Source organism: Puma concolor, chromosome E1 (genome assembly GCF_028749965.1).
Source record: "Puma concolor isolate L17-30 chromosome E1, mPumCon1.1.hap2, whole genome shotgun sequence".
Taxonomy (NCBI): Eukaryota; Metazoa; Chordata; class Mammalia; order Carnivora; family Felidae; genus Puma; species Puma concolor.
This window is the reverse complement of record NC_141680.1, coordinates 61,982,044-62,008,343: the sequence shown is the minus strand read 5'-3', so window position 1 is coordinate 62,008,343 and position 26,300 is coordinate 61,982,044. Positions and strand designations below refer to the sequence as shown.

Genomic DNA, 26,300 nt, shown 5'->3' with positions numbered 1-26,300 from the left:
TGCCACCCACCTCACCTGATCATATCAGCTAAAAAAAACTAGCCCAATGAGACCCACGAAACCAAGCTTCCAACCCACTGGCGGGGCGCGGTCTTCGCGCGAGCACTGACAGGGGCCACGTGAGGGCCGGCGCTCGACCGCCACCACGCACGCGCCCTCCACAGAAGGGAAGGCAGGGCTTTGGTTCCGGGCTGCCTGCCGCCCAGGCAGTCCCTGCAGTCGGCAGGCGCCTGGCGAGGAGCCGCGAGGGCCGTCTGCGATGCGCTCACGGCTCCCCTCCTGTCCCCCCGGTGGCTCGGAGCTCACATCCTTCCGAACAGAAGGGCCCGATGCCACGAGCACATGCACGGTGGCGTTCCGCGGGTGCCCGGAAGGGCGGCCGACTGCGACCCAAATGAGGGGCTCGGTGAGGGTGGGGGGGGACTCTGGCGCCCCCAGGACGGGCTTCCCAACTGAGTGCGACGGGAGCCGGTGACTTCGAGGGTCTGATCCCCCTGACCCCTGGGCACCCGGCCTGCGCATGGCCACGGGGGCGTCACTCACACACACGCACGCACGCACTCTGCCCTCTGCTGGCAGCGGTCTTCCCCGGAGCCCGCTCAGCCCGTCCGGAGGGTCCAAAGACACTCACCTGCAGAACAATGGGAAGTTGCTCGGGCGGGCTCCTGTTCTCCACGCCCATGGTGAGCCACACCTGGAACGCGGTCAGCTGCTCAGCAAAGAACGGACTGTGCTGTGGGACAGGCAGGGGCGTTAGTGAGGGACCTCGCCCTGACCCCACGCGGCCCCCACGGCTGCCTGGGTCCGGCTGAGGGAGGGCAGGGCGCAGCCGGGGAGGCGGCAGGAGTGACACGGCGCAGCTGGCGGCCTGGCCTGCGCGAGCAGACCGGACGAGGGCGGGAGGAGAGGGTGTCCCCGGGCTGAGCTGGGAAGACTGCAAGGAGCGTGTCTGGGGACAGCGTGGGGAATCCCACCAGGACGAGTGGAGACGCCTACAGGACACGGAGTGGGGACATCGAGTGGGAACCGTGCTGCGCCTGCAGTTGGCGGGGGGGGGGGGGGGGGGGGGGGCCCGGCGCTGGAGGTGCAAACTCAAAGGGAGGCGGGAAAGAGCAGGGCTGAGCCCGGAGGCCAAGGGCGGTGGCGCAGGAGGAGGAGGGGTGGTGGGCGGGCAGGACGCAGCCTGGTTCCCCCGAGACGGGCTGAGCAGCGCCGAGTCCCCGGAGACCGAGGTGCAGCGGGCAGAGGCGCGGCAGAGTGCACTCAACACAGGCGGGAATTTGGAGACTCCAGTGTGGACGGCTCTGAGAAGGGATCTGGGTGCAAAGGGGAAGGACAGGAATGGAGGGGGTGGCGGGAGGGGAGTGGAGGGAGGCCACCCGGTGCAGAACTCTGGTTTCCCTGTGCGGGGGCGAGGGTGTATCTGGAAGCGGCTGGTGCCATGCGGGCAGGGAGGCGGGCTCTCGGGTGGGGCCGTGCACCGCCGGCAGCCCGGGTGGCCCTCCGGGAACGGGAGTCGGGGAGGCAGACGGGCCCGGATGCGGGGACGTGGGCGGACATTGCAGCACTTGCAGGGGACTCTCTATCACTTCTATTTCTCAGTGACACGGAGAGGGAGGACACAGCCGAGCAGAGCGGCACGGGAAGGAAATAACCAGAGTTGTGATTTACTCCAGGACCCTAGAGTGGGGGGCAGGGGGCAGAGAGTATGTGAGGCCACCCTGGGGTCAGTGGAGGACCCAGGCACCGAGGTCACAGTGATGGGGGGGGGCGTGGAGTTGATCTGTCCTTCTTGGACTGGCAGAGGGGACGCCTTTCCCGGCAGTGACAGGGACCAGGCAGAGGACAGAGGGAGCAGCTCAGGGAGGAGGGAGGACCTGGCCGCCGGAAGGTCCGGGAACCGAGAAGCCAGGCTAGCGGGAAGGCTGGGTTTTTTGGTCTGACAGATCATTTTCACCTAACACACGGTTCTGCTTCCCCAAACCCTGAACCAAAAGAATCCCAAGTTACAAATCTCTGCCTCCCAACCCTGTCCTCCTGCCCAAGGGGAAGGTGGTGGCTGCGTTTCAGAGTATCTGTGTGTAAGGAAGGGGGCCGGGAAGGTGGGACTGTGGCACGTGTAGACAGCGTGGACCCGCGTGTGTTTGCACGACTCAGGTCTGTAAGCCCCACCCCAGGCCTGCTCACCCCACACCGTCCACGGAGGAGCCTGGTGGGCAGAGCCACAGTGTCCCCTCAAAACAGTCCATCGCGTGGAAAGTGTGCGGAGAGCAAGCACCACCCAGGAGTCCACGTTCCCGCAAAGTCGGCGTGGGCCAGGGGCACCAAATCTGGAGGGCAACCTGGGAGCTGGGATGGAGCCCCCAAACTGGCTTTCCTGTTTTCAAGTGTGAATTTTTCCTGAACTGGTTAAAAACAGTAACCTCTGTTAAGCTCTCCGTCCCCACACGTGGGAGATCTTTGGTCTCTGAGGGGAGCTCGGGTAATTCAGATCATTCCATCTCTTTCCCCCTCCTTCTAAGTCCGGATCTGAATGAAGGGTGCTCCCGTGTTGCTCACTGCCGGAGAAACCGTTCCACACCGCCAGGACAAGCATTCCACGTCTTTTCACCCAAAGCTCACAGAAAGGGCAAGTCTCTGCCGCTGAGGTACGTGGCGAGGGCTGTCGCGCCCCTCATGGCGTGGGCAGCCCCCCAACACAAGCAGGCTCGGCATTCCAAATAACGCGCCCCAAAGCGCCTCGAGAGCTGCCCCCGTGTGCACCTAAGGATGAGGGAGAGCAGGGATTCTGGGCCGGGTCTCCAAGATTACGGCTGTAGCATCAGAGCTGCTGTGCAGAGGCTCTGAGTCATGGCGCCGCGTGTCCAGGCCTCCCAGGGCAATTCTGAGGCCAGGCGGGCTGCTCTGTGGTCAGCCCACGTGTCAGATGGCCCCGGGGCCTGAAAAGAGGCGCGAGCGGAAAAGGACAGAAAGCGGGAAGGCCAGATGGGCACAAAGAGCCCCCTGACCCCTGGGGGATTCGGGCACAGAGGAAGTGATCTCAACACACCTCCTCCTCCTCTTCTCGCTTACCATCCCCGGTCCAGACACGGCTACACTGCCTGGTGTCTGTCCTCACGTGCAGTGACACTCACTACTCACGATGACCTCACCACTTACAAGAGGAGACAACAGAAAACTGCCCAGTGGCCAAGAGCGTTCAAATTCCATAGCCTGTCAGAGCTCAGCCTGCAGACGGGCTTTCTTCAAGTCCTTCAAGAAACTCCATGCTTCCCAGCGCGAGCAACCACTCCCCCCTTCTCCCGACATCGGGAAATGCCAAATCTGATCAGGCTTCTTTCTGTCGTTAATTAAAATCTGTCCTCCCAACTACTGACCTTGGACAAGTGACCAACATGCTGGGCTCTGTTTTGGTATATTTGACAACGAGGTTTTAAAATAAGGCCAGGGGTGCCTGGGTGGCTCAGTGAGTTGAGCATCTGACTCTTGATTTCGGCTCAGGTCATGATCTCACGGTTTGTGAGTTCAAGCCCCGTGTCAGGATCTGTGCTGACAGCATGGGTCCTGCTTGGGATTCTCTCTCTCTCTCTCTCTCTCTCTCTCTCTCTTCCAATCTCTAAATAAACAAACATTTAAAAAATAAGAAAATAAAAAAAAATGAAGGCCAGTAATTTATAGGAAAATTATTAGAACCAAATAGTGAGTTTAGTAATGCTACCGCAAAAAATCTCTTATAAACAATGTATATACGAAGAAAGGGAAAACAGAAAATTTTAGAAAGACACTATTTGCAGTCATGATGACGGATGGGAAGACGCAACACTGTGGAGATACTGCCTGCCCTGTGTCCGTCTACAGATCCATGCAATCCCTATAAAAATTGCTTTCATAATCAAGGCTGCTCAGTACTGTGCAAGGACACAGTGGCCCGAAGGGCAGAGCTGAGAACCCAGGAGCAGCCCATGCAGACGGTCGCCTGGTTCGATGTGAATAACACTGGGTAAGCTCAACCTCCACGTGTGGGAAAGCGTATCTTGACCCCTATCTCACACCGTCCGTACTAGTAAATCCCAGAGGGGCTGCGAGTCTAAGGGTAAGAGTAAAACGATCAGGCTTTCAGAAGAAAAAGAACACCTTCTCAAGGGTGTTCATCTCAAGTAAACATTTCTTAAACAGGATACCAAAGGTCTTTAAGCAAATGAGAAAAAAACTGATAAACTGGATGTTAAAAGAAGAAACTTCTGTTCTAGGAAAAAAAAACATAAAAAAAATGAAAATAAAGTCCACAGAGATAAAAAAAGAAAGAAAAAGAAAAAGATATTCACAATGGATTTGTATTCAGATTATATGCACAACCACTACAAATCGATAGGAAACAGATGACATAAAAGAAAAACCAAAAGACTTGATGAGGCAACTTACAAAGGAGGATATTCAAATGGCAAATGAAAATACAAACTAGTGCTCAACACTACGAACCATCAGAGAAATACAAGATAAAATCTCAGTGAAACACCTCTTCACACTGAACCACAATAGCCAAATAAAGGGAAAAGGGTAGAAAGTATCAAGCGTTTATGAGGATACAGGGCAACTGAAACTCTCATAAGCTGTGTAGAGGTGCAAGTTGATTCGATCACAGGAAAACCGCCTGGCAGCGTCTACTAAAACCGACCACACGTGTGCCTGGTAACCAGCAATTTCACTCCCAGTGTGCACCCCCGACACAAACGCGCCAAAGCCACATAAAAAATTAGCAGCACCCGCAAAACTTAAGGGGGCACCAGAAAATTCAGTAATTGAAATAAAAGAATACATTAATGCGAGATTTAAAAAGAACAGATGTGAAAATCCATAACGAACGAAACATCAAAATTTCAAGTAAAGACAGGCTCAGCGTTACTGATTTCTCCTTCCTGTCAGGCTCTGACGGCTCGGCCTGGCACTGGCCAGCACTATTCGTGGGGGGTGCTACCTGTAAACTCCAAATGCCTACCGGCCGGACGATGCGCACACGACCCTTGGAGCGTCCCCCATGGTGACAAGAGCCCCGACCGCGGGAGCAGATGTAACGTTGAGTGAAAGCAGGCACGACGGCGACGTGCCGTAGGACCCCGCTGATCCAAGCACGCAAAACCAGGCGGGATGGTGGCTGCGCTCGGGAAAGCAGACTGAAGGCAGCAGGAAGGGGCGTCTGGGGGGTTCTAACAGGTGGCCGCTCGATCTGGGTGCCGGTTACTGGAGTGTGTTCCTTTTATAAAAACTCCTCAAGCCGCACATTTGTGATGTGCAATTTTCTCTACGTCCGTTCTGCTCCCGAAAAAGTGAAAACAAAATAAAAAAACCTAGCGGGCGGTCTACGTCAGTTACCCCTCCCTATCACAATTTGGGGGAAATTATTCCCAGATGCAGAACGCGGATTCCAGCAGATTAGGAATGAAGCGCTGAGATCCGCTCAAGTGTGCCTGGCAGTGGAGCGGAAGGGCAATCATGCAGAGGCTGTGTTGTTTTGCATACGAGTAGAGAGTTCTGATCCCCTAAGGGTACAACGTAAAACCACACCCGGTCAAGAAAGCCGGAACCGTAGGAGGTTTTCTAAACACGTGTTTGTGGCGACGGGGCCGTTGCCTCCCTGGGCGAGCTGAGGCACTCGGGAGGGCCTCCAGCTGCAGTGGACGGGGCCTGGGCCGTCCCCACGGAGTTCCGTGACTGCACGAGCCCGGTCCCTGCCTCAGTCCTCTGCCTGCGGAGAGCCGAGCGCAGGCCCTGCCAGCTCTCCCTTCAGGGTGGAAAACAAGGTGGCTTGCGATTTAACTTGCGAGAGCGTTAAGAGCAGGCGGGCGGAGAGAGGGGTGGATGTGCTCTAGCAAGTGGCAGGTGTTCACGGCAGGACGGCGGGCACGCAGGTGCTCCCTGAACTACTCTTCCAACCTTGTGGAGGCTTGAACGCTTTCGCACTAAAACGTGAAGGTTTTCAAGCACTAAAGAGGAGCAGATAGGACGTAAACAAGAGAGGAAGGCCTCCCAGCCCATCGCCCCCGCCACAGGGGCGTCAGACCATCTGGGGAATTACACCCCGCAGAGACACGCGCCTGCACGGACACGCACACACGGACGCGCACGTGCACCGATCGCGTGCGCACACACACGTGCACAGGGACACGGACACACAACGCAGCGACACGGATGAGCACGTATGTACACACACACGCACCGACATCCGCCCCACACATGTACACACGCACCCAGATGCGGACACCTCCCACACCCGCCCTGCAGATACACTCAGCGCGCACATGTACATCTGTGCACACGGGTACATGAACGCACACGTACATGGACACACACCCACACATACGCAGACACGTACACACACACACACCCGTCCACACGGGTATGCACTTATGTACACACACGTGCACACACGCATACACACACCCTACAGACATACAAACACGCACCACACCCCACGTGCACAAGCACACACCCCACACAGAAACACACACGTATACACACATGTGCACACACGTATAGAGACGCACATACCCAGGTATGCACAGTGAACACATGTACATACACACTCTCATGTACACGGACACACCTCACATAGATAACACACCCACCCACGTATACAACAGATATACACCCCACACAGATACGCACAAAGCACACGTGGACACACGTTGCACACAGACACGCACAAATGTACATGCACACACATCCCCACGTGTATGTAGGCATACCCCAGATACATACACATGCACACACGTGTACACGGATACATCCCCACACACACTTGCACAGACACACCAGAGAGACACACGTACATGTGCACACGTGTACATGGAGACCCACATACAGATACGTACAAACACACATGTAGATACACTCTACACACATACACATGTATACACGTGTGCACACATACCTCACACACGCGCACACATACACACACCCCCCCTGTAGATAAACATACACGTACCCCACACGTGCACTCACACGCCCCTACAGATATGCACACGCATACACGTACCCCCACGAGTACTCGTACTCCACAGATACGCACACCTATGTACACCCCCACCCCCACCCCGATCCACATGTGCACATACACACACACCCACGCTCAACCTGAGCACTCGGCCCGTGTGAACTCCTTCAGTCCTCCCGAGCCCCTTCAATGGATACCGCCCCGATTCTCCTGTAAAACGAAGAAACCGAGGCCCAGGGGAGCGGGCTTGCCCACCGGCGTCTTGGGTTGGGCCAGAGACGACAGTGTGGGTACAGAAGGCTAGGGGCTCTGACCACCTGGCCCCACCCCCCGACTCACCTGGGTCTCAGATGGCCTGGAGGCGCCCACTACCCCCTGCTGTCCGGCTCCTCCCAGACCCAAAAGTCTCCCCGTCCTGTGGGGGTCAGAGGGCACACACGTGCTCCCCACACCCTCCGCCTGTTCCTAGCCGTGCTCTAACTCGACGGGTGTGACCCCCCACCCCTTTCTCAGGGTTGTCCAGGGAGGGGCCGGGTCTTCTGCAGGTGCACTCAGGCTTGCACAGTAAGCACTCGACAGGTCCCGAATGAAGCCAAGGAGGCCGTGCAGCAGCGGGGGCGAGGAGGGCTGGTGGCGAGGGGCCGTGAGACCCTCCGTGTCAGGCCCCCGGGCGGCCTGGGGACCAGCTAACCCCTCAGGGCCGAACTTGACACCCTCCGAGGGTTCCAGTCAGGAGTCTCGGGAAACCAGAACCCATTCCAGGTAAAAGGTAGAGCGTGGAACACGGCTCGGGGAGCGCACGCTAAGGACAGCATTTTAAGAGAAGACGTTTCTGGAGAGCTTGCCGGCTCAAAATCCTTAACCCCCCGGCGGATGCGATCTTCCAAACTTTGCTGACTGCACGGTTTCCCAGGAGGGTGAACAAAGTCCAACAACCCAGTGCCCTGCGTGCCGCCCCAGTGGACCCCACGGACGCCCTTGTGGGACTCACCCGAAACGCCGTGCCTTCCTCAATGATGGTGGGCAGCTGAGAGAGGCAGATGTCGACGGCCAGGTCCCAGGCTTGCCTGCGGAGAGAGCAGAGGGGCGCCCACAGGGCCTTACTGACCGCTTCTCTGGGCGGGGCCCTGGCCACGGCCGGGCCACAGGAGAAGGAGGAAGGCATCTGGCTGCACACTGAAGCCGTCTTGTTAACGTGGTTTCTCTTTAAATTTAAATGAGAAAAGAGCTTGGGAGAGATAAAGGGACGGTCTCACTTTCTGCCACAGCTTCTCCCCTGACTTGGTGCCACAGCCTGTCCACGGCCCTGAAGCAGCCGTGGCACCATGGTTTCCGGACCGTGGCAGTGTCGCACGCAAACGCCCCACGGTGCTTCATCAGAAACGGCCGGCGTGGGGCCAGGAGGCGGCTCTGTCTAGGCCCCCCGTCCTGAGCGGCCCCTCATCCCGCCCTGAATCAGGACTGGCCCCACACCGCCCGCTGCCTGGGCCTGTCCCCGAAGGAGCCACTCAGGATGAGGTGTCCCTGTCCTCGTTTGAGAGGACGGCAAGTCACTGATGTGTGGCCCTGGCCACCTCTCCACCGGTTTCGCACAGCATCGGGACCTAGCTCAAAACACACACAAGACGGCCAGAGTGCGCCCGACGGCCTGGCGAGTGTGGCTCCACCTCCCTGGCATCAGTTTTCCCGTCGTGCCTGCTCGGAGGGTCCTCGGGAGACCCTGGGAGGGCAGGTGCCTTCGCGGGGGCGCCGAGGAATGAGGGCCGCTCGTGGCATCCGGCGTTGGCTCTGAACTGACACAGACGATCACCTCACTTCCTCTATGGCCACAGATGGGAAGCGTGGATGCCGTGGATACAAGGTTCCTTCGTCCCTGCTCTCCCTTCCCTTTCCCGTGGAGACAAGGTGGGGCCCAGCGTGCGGATCTGGTTTCCAGCAAGGCCACCCCTTCTCCCAAGACACTTCCTGAGAGGCAGGATTCCACCTGCCGTTTATTAGACTCATGGCCCCACATGATCGTGGGGAACGGGGTACCGTTGCTCCACGTCCCCAGGGAGGACCAAATCAGGAACGAAAAATGTAAACAGCCAGAACACGGGAAACACGTAAGACAAACAACAGCCTGGAGGCTCTCTGTCATTATTCAAACACACGAAATATATTCCAGTTTTCCCAGACCGGCCCCCGCCGAACAAGCACACCCTTCCCCCACCAATCTAATTAAGAGGCAATCAGCACATAATCAAAAGTGCCTCAAAGAACAAGCAATAAATAGTTCCCATATGCTCAATAAGTGGCCAGGCTGCAGGCAGAATGGTTCTTCAGCGGCGTTGAGGGAGAGATTTACTCTTTGTTAGACAGAAACAAAGTCAATTACTGCAATTCCGTGCTATAAAAATTCCTTGAATTTAACCTAATAAAAACTTTGAACTTGAGGAGTTGCGAGCGTGTACAAGCTGGGGGCAGGTAAAGGTGTGGGTGTAGGGCGGCTGGAACCACGCTTGCGTGGAGCAGGCGACACGCCCTTCTCGGCCCCTCTCACCAAGATCACGAGGCAAGGACAGGCCTCCCGTGAAAACGCCGCCACAGCTGTCCTCAGTCCTGGCGGGGGTGTCCTGGATTATCAGCGGAACCAGGCCACACTGGGACAGGCCACCCTGCGGTCTCATGGCTGGCACCCACTGGGTCCCTCCAAAGAGTGAAAGCCTCACGGAGCTGCACCGGGGCCAGAGGGCGACAGTCCTTCTGAGAGCCACGTGGTCACTGGCTGGCCAGGCGGCTCCTGAGTGTCGGCCCCTCCCTCGGGGACTGGGTCCTCAAGCAGCCCCAGAATGTGCTTTCATGTGTGCACAGGGGCGGGGGGGGGGGGGCGCTGTGGACATGACAGGGGGCCCTGGAGCAGGGGAGCCCCGGAGCTCCTGGGAGTGAGGAAGGGAGGCTGCTCAGGGCCGTGGACAGAGGGGCACGGCCGTCGGGGGGACAGAGGAAAGGGACTGGCCCACGGCGTTGAAGACGGTGGCATGTGTGCAGCTGCGGCAGGCCTGGTGACCCTCTCCAGGCCTCTGGCTGCTGGTGCTTGCAAGGGGAAAGGGTCGGCTCGGGGACCTGAGCTCCCACGAAAGCCCGGCAGCTCGAGAGTGGCGCTCTCTCCGGAGCATCTCACTGGTTGGTTGAAACCGGCTGCATTTTCTAGGCTAAGATCAAAATGAACTTGGCGTCTTAATTTGGATTCTCGCTCGGGGAGAGTGGGACTGTGAGTCCTGGGAAGTCTGAGGCCGTGGCGAGGGGCCAACCCGGGAGGTGTCTGCGTTCGCACTTCCCACGGCCCGCGAAGCGGCCACACTGCGGCGGGAGGGGGCGCCGCGACAGCCTGGCCAGCCGAGCGGATCCCCACGGCGTGGGGCAGAGGCAGCTCGATGAGTCACTGCCCGGGAAAACGTGCCGTGCCGGCAGGAGCTTGGGTTTTCAGGAAACGGGCCTGTGATGGCAGACGCCCAGGGAGTGGGCCGGGAGGGGAGCCTTCCAAGAGCGCGCGGCCTCCATCTGTAGCGACCGCGCAGCGGGCGAGGCGCCCTCGACGGAGACGGAAGGCACAGGTTACTACCGTGGAGAGAGGCGAGGTTTCACGGCCTGCAGAAATCGAAAGTGAAGGAGAACGAGCCCCTGGCGGCTTCACATCAGAGATTAAACAGGAGCCGAGCCGAGCGCCCGTCGTCGTTAGCGCCCCTCCCGAAGCCAAGTGCAAGTGCAGACTGCGTTGTGTTTTAACCCCGGTTTCTGTTGGGCTTTGTTCCCTCCCTCCCCTGCTCAAAATTCAACCTCCCCATCACCACCCAAGCACTGTAGTAACTAGACGGCACATCATTTATTCCAGACGCTCTTTCGGAAGCCGCGGCTGGCCGTGTGCTCCCTGGGGACGCAGCAGCTCCGGTCTGTTTCTGAGGAGGGACGGAAGGAGCAAGGGGCCTTGTTCTAATGCGCCCGTCACCGAACCAGCTCCGCCGCAAGCCCACGCCAGCACGGAGCACCCAGGCAACGCGGCAGAACTGAGCCCAGCGCAGCGCGACCACCTTGGCGTCCGGGCCTCACGTCCTCCCCACTCTGCGCCCGACACCACAGCCTGGTCCCTCACGGCTGCTCTCCCGCCTCCCGCACGGAGGGGGTGTGAGCGGCACGCCGGCCACCTGGGACCTGCCGCGTTCCCAGCCCCCCCCCCCCCCCCCCGGATGAGGCGCATGAGACACAGGAACGAGAGCAGGAACAAGCTGGGCCCCCGGGGCTGGCCACTGCGGGGCGGCGGGAAGCCTGGGTCCCCGCGGCTGACGCTTAGGCCACATAGAACGAGCGACAGACTCTCCTTCGTGAAGCCAGCAGACCCTGCGTTGCCAACTACCCTGTATTTCCACCGCTGCTTCTAACCACCCCCAGGGGAGGAGGCCTCCCACTGCAGCCGGGTCGGTCCGCCCGCAGGGGCCTGACCTGGTACTGACACCCAGTGTTTCTGACCTCTGACTTAGAAACAATTCTGAGCGATTTTATAAAGAAATAAAGACCCCCCACTGTCTCCAGGTGGTCCCTTCCTCCCCAGATCTACAACACGGTAGCCGGGCCAACCCGGCCAACCCTACAGCTGCAGCCCTGTGTCACTCTGGGAAGCACGGCTGACCCTCTGCGAGCATCTCCTTAGAAACCATCTTAGCAAACGCAGGAGCCGGAGCCAAAGCCGGGGTGGGGCCCAGGAAAACGCAAGTGCAAATGAGCATTTCCCTAAAGCCCGGGAGAGAGTGGAAACCTACAAGCATCACCTTCACACTCTCTTCCCGCCTTGACACTATTTGTTTAGGTGTGCGGGACCAAGACTTTGTCACTGTGGACACTCCCCTAGGAAGCACAGACCGTCCGTGTGGGTCTTCTAGACGCCCCTGGGTGTGAACAGGAAGCAAGGCTCATCCAAGGCGGCCCCGCAGGCCAGCAGCAGCTGGAGGGAAGCCAGTCCACGCAAGGGGACTAGGACTTAGGTCACTTTTGACGAGGAACTTGGGAACAGCATTTAAAAAACCGTGATCACGGGGCACCTGGGTGGCTCAGTCAGTTAAGTGGCCAACTTCGGCTCAGGTCATGACCACATGGTTTTGGGAGTTCAAACCCCATGTTGGGCTCTGTGCTGACAGTGCAGGGCCTGCTTGGGACTCTCTCTCCCTCTCTCTCTGCCCCCTGCCCTGCTCACGCACATGGCACACGCTCTAACTAAATAAACTTAAAACACATTGTGGCCACTCCTAATTTGGGTGTGCGTGGGGGGGTGTATTTACCACTAAACGAGTCCCCTTGAATCTTCTGTGTGCTCAGTGAACTCTCGCACTGGCCGGAAACGCCCGTGTCTCCATGTGCTGTGGTGGCCATTGCTGCTTGAATATGTTTCTACGAGCATTTTCTACTTGAAATCTAAAGGCTGCTTTCACATCCAAGTCCTGATCAAAGTAGGTTAATGGCATAATTTTCAACATTTAATGGGATTGACTAATGTTTACTCTTTGGCTATACCTCATGCCGGCACCGTCATTAGGAAAACCCTATCTGGAGGAAACGTGTGCTGTACGCATATGATTTCCTCCCTGGAAATCGCATCACCGCTGATTCCTGCAAGAGAACCCTGTAGATTCACTTGCGTGGCCTTTCTCAGCATATAAAGATAGAAGGCCATGATATCAAGCCTTTCCAAAAAAGATCCCAATTGGAGAGGACCTTCGAGGCCAACGGTGAAGCAGGGTGGGCTCACGAAAGGAGAGCCCGGGCCACCACCGATGCCTCCCCACCTGCATGGCTACCAGGCTTCAGGGGCCCCGGGGGCACCAAGGTGCAGAACCCCCTGCTTCCACTCCCTGGGGCACCCGTGGTCCCGGACTCATGCAGAGTCCCCAGCAGGCTGCATCTAGCCCCCTATTGGTTGCGTTTGGCCCTCAGAAAGTTTTTTTAAAAATACCGTATTGGTGGGGCTCCTGGGTGGCTCGGTCGGTTGAGCGCCCGACTTCGGCTCAGGTCATGATCTCACAGTTTGTGGGTTTGAGCCCCACGTCAGGCTCTGTGCTGACAGCTCAGAGCCTGGAGGCTGCTTTGGATTCTGTGTCCCCCTCTCTTTGCCCCTCCCCACTCTGTCTCTCAGAAAGAAACATTAAAAAAAAAAAATACTACATTGGCTATCAACATTTTGAAATAAGAAAATTGGAAATGAAAATATGAATTTATGACTACTCTTAAAAATTTACCGTGGGCCCAAACTGCCCCCTGGAGCTGAGTGTCAACGATGCGGGCTTGCGGTCAACACCTGGCCCTCTGCCCCTCGCCCCACACTGCTCCCTCTTGGATGCTCCCACAGGACCGGCGGACATGGGGGCAGACAAGGTACAAAGAGACTCCTGCCAACTGAAGCCCTCCCAGGCCCACCACCTCTAAATTCTGCCCAAACGGAGAACGCGCTTTTGGGAGTTGGGCCATACGACACCCGCTGCACGTTTTCTGAAAAGCCGCCCTTTTCAGGTCCACGACCCTGACAGTGGTCTCCTCCCGTAACAGCAGCTGGCACAGCACCGGGACCCCAGGCGGTCCGAACGCAGGCCCGGCCAGGCCAGCGTCTGTACGTGCTGATGACGCGAGGGGCCCTGGTGCGAGGGCCTGGCGTGAAGCCGGGAAGGCCGGGCCCGTTTCTCTACCTGGCCCCTTTGGGTGGCTCACCCACGACCCCTACAACCTGTCCTGCCCCTATGCATAGCTCTGGGCACATCCCCGGACAGCTGTGCCTGCGCTGCGGCATCCTGGCCCGCCACGTTCACTCACGGGCGAGCACGGGGCCTTGGAGCCCAGGTCCGGCTCCAGCACATGAGGCTGCTTCCCACGGAGCCCCAGCTGCAAAGACTGGATCCCACGTACAGGGAGCAAGGGAGGGCAGCAGGCCGGATGGCGCTCCGCGCAATGGGGGCCGTGAAGGCCGAGACCGGACGAGACCCCACGTCCAGGGTACGTTCCAGCCACAGAGGGGCCCTGACGTGCTCAGGGAGGCCAGGCCAGGGGAGGGGGACGGCCCGGGGGCACACATACGGCCGCTAGCCACTCTGCCTGCCTCGGATCCCGTGAGGCTCTCCCCGCGTTCCCCTGGGCCCCCGTGGACCTCTGTATGGTTCGTGTTTCTGGGACAAACGCAGATGTGCTTTGTGAGATTCGGGGGTGCTGACCGTGCGGAAGAGAGGGCCACATTCCTAGCCTTCGGCGCTGGCAAGAAAGCCATCCTTAACGGTGACGGTGGGATCACGCGGGGCTGCCGTCACGTCTGGGCTTTGGACCTTATCTTAAGCCGTTCTTACAAACTCAGAAACGTTCTAGGAGGCCAATCCTGGGAAAGCAGCCCGGGAGGACAAGAGGAGGGGGGCGTTTGCACCTGCTTCCTTCCCCGGGTGCCCGGCTCCGCCTGGCTTTGCCATCTTCTCCGCGCAGCCCGCAGCCTTCCCCCCATGCGGCTGAGCCAGCTCACGGGAGGCATTTCTACAGCCAGAGAGGTGCGCGTTCACTGGAAAATGCACTCGAGGAGCGTGCTGGGGTGTCGGGAGGACGCGGGCCGCCTCTCTCTGACAGGCGGTGCCCCGCACCCCGGGGAGCCTGCTCGGCCAGCGGCGCCGGCGGCCCGGGAGGCCCTCCGCTCCGCGCAGCTGGTGTGACGCCCGTTCCCTGTGGCTTCAGCAGTTTTCCTGCCAAGACCAGCCGTGGCACTGACCTCACGCAGCCTTTCCACCGTTTTCTTCCCTTTTTTATAATACGTGTTTTATAAAAACCTGGTTCGGGAGAAATAGGACTTAGGACATCACTTTTCTTCCTAGGCAGTTTTGAGGAGCCACTCTTCCAGACACATCCATCTTCACTCTAATTATTCACTCTGAGTACCATAAAGGCCTTCAAACACCCTCCCAGTTGCAGCGTGGCGGGGCCACTCTGCACACGTGACCCGCCTGCCACATGGGGACTGTGGTGGCCCCGCCGCCTGGGGTCCCCATGGCAGCATTCTGTTTTACCCTGTAAATACCGGACGCGGGTATGGACACGCACAGAATCGTTTAGCAGCCAACACGGCACGTCCCCGTTTCCCTCACAGAGGAGAATCTTACTTCCTGATTTCCCAAGTGGATGAGGGCAGTACGTCTACGAACCCATCCCTGGCTCTCCACGTTTTCAGCACCACGGGAAAGTGGTCATGCACGTATTTAAAAAAATAAATCGCCAGCTGGAATAAACCTGACCATGGAGATACACCTTGAGTGAATGGCTGGTTTTAACTATCTGTATTAGAGTTTCTCCCACGGAAAGACACCTTTGCTATCGCCCCGTTTTAGCACTGCCTCAAATTCCGCTTGTGTTACAGAAGCAAGGGGACGGGAAGAAACCAAATGCCATCATTGGGAGGCCCGAGTAGAAGACACGTCACACGAGTACCGTTGTTACTCCTGTTACTGGCAGTGTAAGTAGCAACCGTCCGATGTGGGGGGAAACTATAAGCGAGAGTCATAGGGATCTCACTCATGTGCGGTGTGAGCACGTACGTGTGTGTGCGACTGTGTATGTGTGTCTGGACACACACACGTGCGTGTGCTTGTGTGAAGTAACCATACAATTAATTGCTCGCGAATCCAACAGCTTTAATCCGATGGAACAGTGTGGGACACACTTCCTAAGCCCAGCTGGCATTTTCTTTTCTTGATACCGGTCTCTGCGGAGTCAGAAGCCTGTGTGCGGGCCTCTCCTGCCCTGAGTGGCCGGATCGTAAGGCCCCTGGAGCCGCTGGTCCCGCTCAGTCGTGAGAGACACCCCAAGGCGCCTGCACCTCCGAACTCTGAGGGGACCCACGTGTCCTGTGCGCGGGGAGCTTTAGGCAGGACTTTGCCAGCTGTTAGCACTGCCTGGGTCTCCGAGCTTGGTGGCAAGTCTTCCTATTTTGTCTCACGTGATTCCATTAAACTTGTCCCACGGCAGAAATGGACAGAAACCAAGCCACTGAGAGAACGTCACACTGTCTGGCCCTGTTGGCCGGGGACACTTACCACATCGCGTGCATGTACGTGGGGGGCAGGCGTGGGCTGCTGACGGGAGTGCAGTTGTAGGACCTCATGATCCTTTCTGCCAGTAGAAAATTTCGAAACAGACTCGCCACCAACAGGTCCTGTCTGAAGAGTTTTTGGAAGAGATCTGGGGGCAGATAAAACATACAAAGGTACCTTTGGTGACTCACGTCCAGCACTGAAAGCCAAAGACACAGATTTACTTCTAGAAGAATTTTTTACGAGCAAGCTGGGACTCATACGCACATTTCCTGTTGGCAATATGCACACACAGATATACTCACACAGATGCAAACGCCAAACCCTAGAGAGTCAGTACAGAACACTTCTGGTTTTAAGAACCAGAACACTTATCAGAACACTTCTGGTTTTAGGAAATACGGGCCGTGCCAATTTTTACGAAGAAAGGTGAGCCCTGAGTCTGCCTAGAAGGTAGCGTGGTAACGTCGGAGCGAGCACTCACGTGGAGCTCGCTGTCCGCCACGGGTCTTGGTGCCTGATGCGCCGTGGCTCACGGAAACCCCCAGAGGCTCTCCCTGCCCCCCTCGCCCCCCAGCTTTCCTCCCCAACAAGATCTCGCTGCTTCCGCCTCGCTTCCCTTGTTCCACGGGCCAGTGTCTCCCACCGGGCGGCGGCCCGGCCCGGCCGCCTCCCTGCCCGGCCCCACGCCGCCTCACCCCGAGGCAGCACGTTCCAGGCGATGGTGTCTGTGATGGCTGTGAAGATCCAGTTCAGCTCCCCCAGAGGGGTCCTCCGGTCATTCAGCCGGCCGGGGATCCTAGGAGACACGGGGTGCTTGCATTAGTGACTACCCAGAGAGTCCTGGCTCCCGAAGAGGGGCGCGGGGAGGAGATGTGGGGAGAAGGCGGGAGGCGCCACACTGCGGGCAGAGGCGGGGGAGGCCGGCCCCGCCCGTGACGCGGAGACCCGCGCACTCCGGCCTCCGTCTTCACTGTCCTCCCCTCCGCGGCCACACAAAGCAGCCCCTTGGGGTCCCCCGGCGCGTGGGCCGGACCCAGCGGCTACGCACACCAGTCTCGTGGTTTCCTTGGCCACCTCCTGCCTCCACAGGGCAGCCTGGGCATCTGCTACGGGGGAGCTCGTGCCCCGTGCTTCCTTTCTGCACCTCCCTGTGCCCCGGAGCCCCGTGGCTCCAGGCCGTGGAAGTGCACTTTCGACCCGAGGGCTGGGGGAGAAAGCCCGTCTTCCGAGGTCAGCTTCCCTTCCGTTCGCCCGTCACATATCTGAGCGCCTGCTTTGGGGCCAGGTGCCGGTCTAGCACCCTGCTGTCTAGGACCCGCGGACACGCCGCGGCTGAAGTGTGCAAGGAACGGGCACTTGAGGAAGTAGCAAGCTTGGATGTCTTGCCACGGGTTCGCTCTTTCGAACGCACTCAGAGTTCTCCAAACTGCAAGGTGAGAGGGCACGTCCCCAGGACGGCCCTCACCTCCGACACGTCGGACGCCAGCCGCAAGTTCCAAGGGTCCCTGAACCACTCAGTTTGGAGGACTCACCAGGAGGAGTCGCGCGAGTCAGTGAACGCGGTCACACTTGCGGTTCCGTTTATTAGAAAGAAACACAGAGACTCAAGTCAGTCGAGGGACGGCGGGGGCAGAGTCCAGGAGAAGTGCCAAACGCGGGGCCTCCGTGCCGCCTCCTGGCATCCACATGTGACAACGTGCACAGAGCTCTGCCAGCCGGGGGGCCCTGGGGCCTTGGTGTCCACCTGGGAGCACTGCTTGGCCAACCGCGGCCCATGAGCTTGACCTCAGCCTCCAGGTGGATGGACACCACGCTCAAACCCCAGCCCAAATCACGTGGTTGCCCTCTGGGGACGGAGGGGGTGCCTCCCCCCTCCCCGCCCCTGCTGAGAGGACTGGGTGTGGCTGGCACCCGCCCCAAGCAGTGATGCTCCTGTCTGAAATGGCACCGGCCCTCTCCTTGCGCAAGGCCTGGTTCTTCACCACACAAACATCCGCCTGTTTAACGTCCACAACAAGCCTATTCGGGCCGAGACTTCAGATTTTTGGATTCATACGTTGTCTTGGGCGCAGTGCCTTCACGAGACTAAAACCCCACAGGTGCGTCCGTCGGAGGCCAGGCTGGGTCACGCGCACAGGCCTTCCAGCAAGGTGGCCGAGGGGCGTGTTGCCTGCCTTAACCCCCTTTGAAGGACGGGAAGAAAATACCCGACCTGGATGGCAGGAACCAGGCACGCACCAGCCGGCACAGGCCGCCCTGGGGGTGGAGCCGGCACCGCCCGTCGGGAAAGGACAGACCTGAGAAGGCGGGGGACGCCTGCATCCTTCACATCGGCGAGTCTGCTTCCAGAAAGCAACCCTAAACTGGACACGAGGCATGGGGACACACGACACGCGGCGTATGTACAGGGGCGAAAAGTCAGAACCGAGGCACGTCACCAGAACAGGAGGAACGAGTCGGTTAGGGAACAACCCCGTGGAATTACTTCAAGCCCTTAGACTGCCACTTATGAATATTTCAACGATTTGGGAAAAGGCACGCTTTCTAACACCGAGTGAGGGAGACAGATTCTGTGCAGCCGTCACCACCCAGGACGCGCCGCGGGCGGGACCAGAAGACACGGCCTCGAGGCAGGACCGTGGGGATGCCGCTGTCATCTCACGTGGGCGCGCAGTTGGCATCTGCTGCACGGGGCGTACCCCGCTAGAGCGATGGGGAGCAAACCAAGCCCCGGTTCCTTCGTCTCCCCACCCCCCGCCCAAGCCCCTGGTGGCCGTGCTGGAGGACGGGCGGCTGCCGGGCGACAGGAAGGCACTCTTGGAAGAGTCTGACCAAGGTCTGTTTGCAAACCTGGACCCGGCACGTCAGGGACACGAGCCAGGCCGTCTTGAATCAGGCGAGGCAGCACAGAGGTCCGATCCCCTGGGTAAAGGGACACCGCACCCCAGGAGCACGGACCTGCTGAGATTTCGGCCATGGTGGGTGCATGGCTAGGCCGCTGGGATGACAGAGGCCAACCCTTGTCAGGCTATGGTCAGTGTGTATTTGGGGGCTTAAAAAATCCTCATCTTGTGACAATCACCAGCAGATAAATGCAAAAGCAGCCTCCCGCTACCGTCTGGAAACTCCATGGGTCCTGTTCACTAAGCTCATCGTGAAGCCAGAGACAAAGCCGCCTGCCGACCAACGGAGACAGACCCACGCATCATTCAAATTGACCCACCCGCCCATCGGTCCCAGACGCCTCTGCACACGGCAGGCTGGGATGGGTACTGGGGAGGGCAGAGCGGAACGAACCAACTTCCCCCACTTGTCGGGTCACTTCAGGGGGTCTGGTGGCTCAGTCGGTTGGGCATCCAGCTTCAGCTCAGGTCATGGTCTCATGGTTCCCGAGTTCGAGCCCCGCGTCGGGCTTGCTGCTGTCAGCCCAGAGCTCAGTTTGGATCCTCTGTCTCCCACCCTCTCTCTCTCTCAAAAACTTAACAAACGTTAAAAAGAATTAAATCGCTTCAGAAACCTTTTGTCTCTGTTTTCCTTTCCGTATCAGGGCCTAAAGAACGTCAGAGCCCAGCGTATGTGGGAGGCCGCCTGGACCCCAGACGGCTCACACGGGGCCACAGAAGGGACGGAGCAGCACGGAAGGTCAAACCCAAGACCACACTTCATTACAGAGCTCCTCCAAACCCCCAAAGGGTTTCATTGACAATCAAGGTAGTTCTTTCAAAATTTTTTTTAACATTTTCTTTTTTTTCAACGTTTATTTATTTTTGGGACAGAGAGAGACAGAGCATGAACGGGGGAGGGGCAGAGAGAGAGGGAGACACAGAATCGGAAACAGGCTCCAGGCTCTGAGCTGTCAGCATACAGCCCGACGCAGGGCTCGAACTCACGAACTGCGAGATCATGACCTGAGCCGAAGTCGGACGCTTAACTGACTGAGCCACCCAGGCGCCCCTAGTTCTTTCAAAATTTAAATCCACAGTGTTAATCAAGGCTAGCTTTCGTGAGAAAAGCACAAAAAGTTGCAGTTTAGGAACAGATCATCGAGTTGGGAGAAGAGAAAGCCCAGATCCGAGTCCCAGCTGGGCTGCATCGGGGTAACTTCTGGCCTCTGTGTCTCCGCTTGGAGTCACTGAGGCTGACCTTACGCGCAAACCGGAGTCTAGAGTCAGATGGGCAGCACCTGAGAGGAAGACGCGGCAGACGGCCACAGTGATGGCCCTGAAGAGTGCGGGCCACTGCCCCAAACCCTTCGTTACCGCCACTGCTGTCGCCAGATACCCTGATCTCCCCCAATATCTGGGATCACCTGCAGCTTTCCGATCCTTGACCTCAATACCCAGGCCATCACTGGCGACCTCCAGCCCCAGCCCTGGCAATACAGTAGCTGCTCGTCAGGATCCACACCCCCATTCTTATGAGGGACGAGAGGGTCTTCCCTCCTGGACCACACTCTCCCTCACTGACGCCTGTCTGCTACCCTCTGCCATCTCTGCGATCGGTACAACGGTCCCCGCACGGGGAGCACGTCACTTAGCCTCTGACACGGCCCCGTCCTAGGCGTCATCTTCTGGCCCACCCAGACCCCGGACCTGGTAGAGACGGTGTGGGCCGTGTTCCCATGCGGCCCCGGCTGCCCCGATGACGAGGAAAGCGTCCAAGTCCATGCAGTCCTGCTGAGGAGGTGGGCTCCCGGCGTGCACCGTGACACCTCCCCGCCCCTGTCCTTCCCTGTCCCCTGGCCTCCGCTCCCAGTGGCCTGCGCCGAACACCGGAAGGCTCCTTCTGTTGTCCAGAGGAGAACAAAATAACATAGAAGTTCACGCCCCACGAGACCCACCAATCGGGCAGGGCACTCTGTCCTGGTCTGTGTCTGTCCGTCTGCCTCCTTCCCTAACCTTTGCTCACCTGTCTTCACGGCTCACCTCCAGGACTACCGCCATCTCTCCCCGTGTCGTGTCCCCACGTCGGGGCCCACGCAAATGCTTTCACCAAAGGTCAAAACCTCAGAGGCACAGCTCACCTGCTCTCCAACCGCTCGTGTCTCTGAGCTTCTGCAAGACACTGCTTTTGTCTGCCTTTTGCCGCTGAACCGCTTTGCTGGACCTCGGCTCTCCCGCTGCAGTTCACGCCACGCAGGGCGATGGCCCGTGGCGTGTCTTTGTCGATGACTCTGTGGCTACTCTGCTCCAACAGACCTCACGGGGAACGCGGGAGGGCACCGCCCCCCTGGTGGCGCGGGTGGGGCTGGCGGCTCCCGGCCTCCTGGCTGTCCCCGCCTCCCGAGACAGATGGCCTCCGTGAGGCCGCCGGCAAGCGAGGGCAAGAGCACGGCCCTGTGCAGTCAGGTGGAACGCTCCCACGTGGCTTCAGAACCACCCATGGTCGCCACCTTGACACACTGAACTTTGAACTAGCTCCCAGTCCCTTCTGCCCCCACCCTGCTCGGCAGGTCCATTACCTCGAAGTCTGAAAAAACACGGAGCTCTTTCTGTTCACCTGCTCAGCCTGCCCCCCCCCCCCCCCCCCCCGCCCCCGAACGGCCTCCCTGTCCTCTGGGCACCAGGTCCCGGTTCCATCTTTACAAGCAGAGCTCCACCGTCACTGTCCATGGTGACGCTCCTGTCCCGACGGCCTCGGCTGAGCCCCTCTGTGGCTGCCCTCCTGTTTCTGTCGTTTGCTAGTGACTCCCCCTTTTCATCTATTCCCCACTGCTCAGTGCGTGCTCCTTACAAGCAGATGATAAATTCCCTTCCCTCGATACAAATCAATCACCTGACGGCCGCTGGCGGAGTGCCAGCATGACCCCGATGGCCCACGACTGTGACTTACGTTACCTCCCCCTTTGTAAAAGGACCCCGCCCACAGCGGCGGCTCGGAGAAGCCCTCGCGGACGCGAGGAAGCCTGGCTGCTGGGCAGAGAGGAGGGCGGCACCCGGCACCCAGGGCCCATGTGGGCTGTCGGGATGGGGTCTCCCAGCTGAGGGCTGAGTGCGGCGGGGGTACAGGGCCCGCTCTTCCCCGGTCCTCGGCGCCTCCACGGGGCGACCTGTGCCCTACCGCTCGGTGTGGGGCCGGCAGAGACCCCACCCGGTGGGCACACGGCCGGCCTCCTTCCCCACCCCGCCCCCCGCCCCTCCCCCCAGACTGTGCCCCCTGTTGTAGTGTCTGCACCCCACAACCAAGCAGCGTGGGGCGTGGGGGAGATTTTGTGTCTCGCTTGTATATTTACTCTTCTCAGGCTGCTTTCTGTTTCTCTCAAGCTTTCTCCTTCACTAAACAGGCCACAGTCCAGCTACATGGAACTTGCCGTTTTCAAAGAGTCCATGTGCCCCCAAACCTGTGCAGACCACCCTCACGCAGTCCTTAAGCCCGTCTGCTCACGGAGGACATCCCGGGGGCCCCTCCCGTCCTGGGGCTCCCCCGAGGCCCACTGGTTGCTGCCGCGACCCCACAGACACCTCCGCTGGACACGGGGGCTGCAGCCCAGCCTGTCCTCACCCAGCGCTGAGCACAGACGGCTGATCTCTACCAGGTGCCCCTTGCATATCTGACGAGCGAAGGAATGAATCCTCCTGAGGGATCACAAGCCCTGTGTAAGTAAAATGTTGAGCGAACAACTACAGTTTTCAAGAGAACGAAGCAAACTCACCGAAAACAGTCCGGCGATACGCAGATAACACAAATCCTTCCTAATCCCGTCGTGGAGGGACCACAGGATACACATTCCTGTCTTTACGCACAAGATCAAGTAATTTTAAAGACGCTGAAATAACACTACATAAAGGGATGCTCCGTTTTTGTTAAAAACACCCACAGAAACACCTAGAAAGTAAGTCTGGAAGGGCAGGCGTGCACCAGGGTAGTAACAGTGACTATCTTGGTATGGTGAGGGTTATAAATGACTCAAGTTCTCCTGCTTCTCTGTATTTAACAATATATCTATGCTGAAAACATACTACTGCATAATAAGGAAAAACCAAACCTTTTTTTTTCTTTAGTAAGAGAAAGGCCACAGCAAGTCTTCCTGAAAAGGGAGGTATTTGAAAACCGCATTATTTACTGACTTTATATCATTTCATATTCAACTAAAATATAGCAAGACACACCTTTCCTTCATCTACTTTAAACGCCTTCATGGAAATGATAGTGTAAAGAAAAAAAAAGGAAAAAAGGAAGACGAGGGGTCCCCACTGGCCCCTACACAGTGACCTCCAAGCATCTGTCTCTGACTTCTTCATTGTAAGACGTATCTGCTTGTAAAACACACCCTCAGAGAAGCCCCTTGAATCACTATGACCAGGCTACTCAAAAGAGAACTTCACTCTGTACTGTATTTATCACAACCAGAGATGTTTGATGCCATCTGCTGAATTCATGGGATGAAAATAAAAAAGCAAGAAACAACAACAAACTACACGGCATTGGGAAGTCAATTTTAAAAGGCTTAAACAAACGGGGAGGTATACTATGCTCATGGATCAGAAGCCTCAGGGTAGTGCAGACGGTGTTTCTTGCATTGATGTGCACATTTGGTGCAATCACAGTAACAGTCTCAGCAGGCTGGCTGGAAACTGATGAGCTGTTTCTAAAATTTACATGGAAATGCAAGGAGTTAGAACAGCAAAACCATTTAGAAAAGGAACAGATTTACCATAAAGCTACAAGAATCATGGCACTGGCATAAATATCAATGTAACAGGACAGGGCAAAAGATACTCCACAATTACAGTCGAATGCTTTTTGTCAAAGGCATTTTTTCAATGGGGAAAAGACAGCCTTTCTACAACGGTGCCGAAACAACTAGAACCGGAAATCCATATGGAAAAAAATGACCCTTGACTCTCACTGCTCACCACGTGCAAAAATTAACTTGAAATGGACCACAAACTTAGACATAAAAGTTAAAACCATAGGGGCGCCTGGCTGGCTCAGTTCAGGTGGAGCGTGCAATTCTTGATCTCAGGATTTTCAGTTTGAGCCCCATGCCGGGTGTGGAGATTACGATAAAAAACAAAAAAACAAAGCCTGTTTTGTTTTTTTAAAGTTAAAACTGTAGGGGCGCCTGGGTGGCGCAGTCGGTTAAGCGTCCGACTTCAGCCAGGTCACGATCTCGCGGTCCGTGAGTTCGAGCCCCGCGTCGGGCTCTGGGCTGATGGCTCGGAGCCTGGAGCCTGTTTCCGATTCTGTGTCTCCCTCTCTCTCTGCCCCTCCCCCGTTCATGCTCTGTCTCTCTCTGTCCCAAAAATAAATAAACGTTGAAAAAAAAATTAAAAAAAGAATAAATAAAGTTAAAACTGTAAAAGTTTTAGAAAAAAAATAGGAGAAAATCGTCACGACCCTGGGCCAGGCACAGTTTTGTTAGGCGCGACACAGAAAGTATAAATCGTAAAAGAAAAAAATTATTAGCTCAGATTTCATCAAAATGAAATGTTTCTGGTCTCAGAAGACTGTTGTGAAAATGGAAACCCAAGTCAGATGGACCAAAGACAGAAACCTGACGATGACTCATCTAACACATATAAAGGGCTCTTGAAGATAAACAACACAATTAAAAAATGGGAGACATAAACATATGTTTTATTAAACAATATAAATTAACGGCCACAGCGCGTGTTCGGCTTCATTAGGCAAATGCAGATTAAAATCATGAGGACACAGTGCCACACATCCAGCAGAACATCTAAAGTTGAGAGACGAGGTTGGTTCACAACCAAGTGTTGTTCTGAACGTAGAGCGGCTGGCACACTCACACGTTACTGGTGGGAACGAGAGCACTGTGGAAAACGGCTGAGAAGTTTCTGATTCAGGCCAAACGTACACCTGCCAGACGACCCAGCCATTCTACCCTTCTGCCCTTGTCCCGGGGAAGCGAACACATAGTGACACACACACTAGTACGTGAGTATCTCTGGCAGGTCTGCTCATCGCCACCAACGGGGAGAAACCCAGATTTCCATCAACCGGAGAACGGATCGAGACTGTGATACGCGCAGTGGAGTACTACTCGCAACAAGAAGGGAGTGAACTGCTGATTCGCTTGGCACGGGTAAATCTCAAAGGCACCACACTGAGAGGAAGAGGCCAGACACAAAAGAATACGTTACAATTTTCTATTTACACGACGCTCTAGGAAAGACAAACCTAAGGAACGACACGACAAAGCCGATCAGTGTTTGCCTGGGTTTGGGAGTGGGGTGGGGATTCACCGGAACGACGTACAAGGGAAATTCTGGGCTATGTTTTGAGCGAAGGGGGTTGCACAGGTGTATAAACCTGCCAAAACGCATCAAACTGTACAAAGTGAGTTCGCCTTATTGAATGTAAGCTGCCGTTCAACAATGATGATTTTAAAGTGAAAAATCAAATGAAGGGGGAAACTAGGGCATTTTCAAACAATAAGAACAGCATTTGTCACCCGCAAACCTGCTGTAAAGGGAGTTCTTTCGGGAAAGAGAAGTGATCTCAGAACGACGCTCCGAGACGCGGGAAGGAGTGGAGGCCAACGGGAGGTGTACGCACAGCTGAGCATTAACTACTGAATATTAGGATGGAGATACTTACGGAGGTAAGAACGTACAGAGAAAATACGTGACGACACCTGTGCCCGTGTAAGTGGACTTAATGTGCTCTCATGTCCTTGTGTTGTCTGGGAGCTGGTAGAAGCACTAAGCAACGTTCAACTTTAATAAGCTGGGGGCCCCCAAGGCTACGGTCTGAGGCCAAATGCAGCCAGTAACCCGTTTTTTTGCTTTTGTTTTTGTTTTGCTCTGGCCCATGGACTGATAACGTTCTTCGCGATTTCAAGTTGACACTAAGAATACCAGACAGACACTTTGCGTCTTGCGAAGCCTGACGTGTGTATTATTTGGCCCCTTACAGAAAACACGCCGAGGCCACTGCTCTGGAAAGGAAAAGAACGTAGAGTCAATAAGGTGATAGAAGGGGAGAAAGGAGCAGTAAAATCCAAAAGAGGACAAGAGAGGAGGAGAAAGGAAGATAGAAAAAGAAGGAATGGAAAAGAGCGTGCGGGTAGTTCAGCCGGTTGAGCATCTGACTCTTGATTTCGGCTCAGGTCGCGACCTTAGGGTTGTGAGACGGAGCCCCACACTGGGTTCTGCAGCTGGCAGCGTGAAGCCTGCTTGGGATTCTCTCCCTCTCTCTCTCTGCCCTCCCCCTGCCCACACTCATGCACACACTCTCTCTCTCAAAAAAAAAAAAAAAAA

The 26,300-nt window shown here is 56.9% G+C and overlaps 1 protein-coding gene across 4 annotated transcripts in view; it reads right to left on the bottom strand.

The window, feature by feature from the left end:
• Nucleotides 1-26,300, bottom strand: part of RPTOR (regulatory associated protein of MTOR complex 1) — a 335,760-nt gene that overhangs the window by 92,122 nt on the left and 217,338 nt on the right. For all 4 annotated transcript variants that reach the window (XM_086685560.1, XM_086685561.1, XM_086685563.1 and 1 more), the window contains 4 exons: nucleotides 16,770-16,870; nucleotides 16,075-16,219; nucleotides 7,983-8,058; nucleotides 632-733 (listed from right to left, as the gene is read on the bottom strand). In XM_086685560.1, the coding sequence (XP_086541686.1) occupies nucleotides 632-733; nucleotides 7,983-8,058; nucleotides 16,075-16,219; nucleotides 16,770-16,870 (424 nt within the window). The remainder of the gene's footprint in view (nucleotides 1-631; nucleotides 734-7,982; nucleotides 8,059-16,074; nucleotides 16,220-16,769; nucleotides 16,871-26,300) is intronic.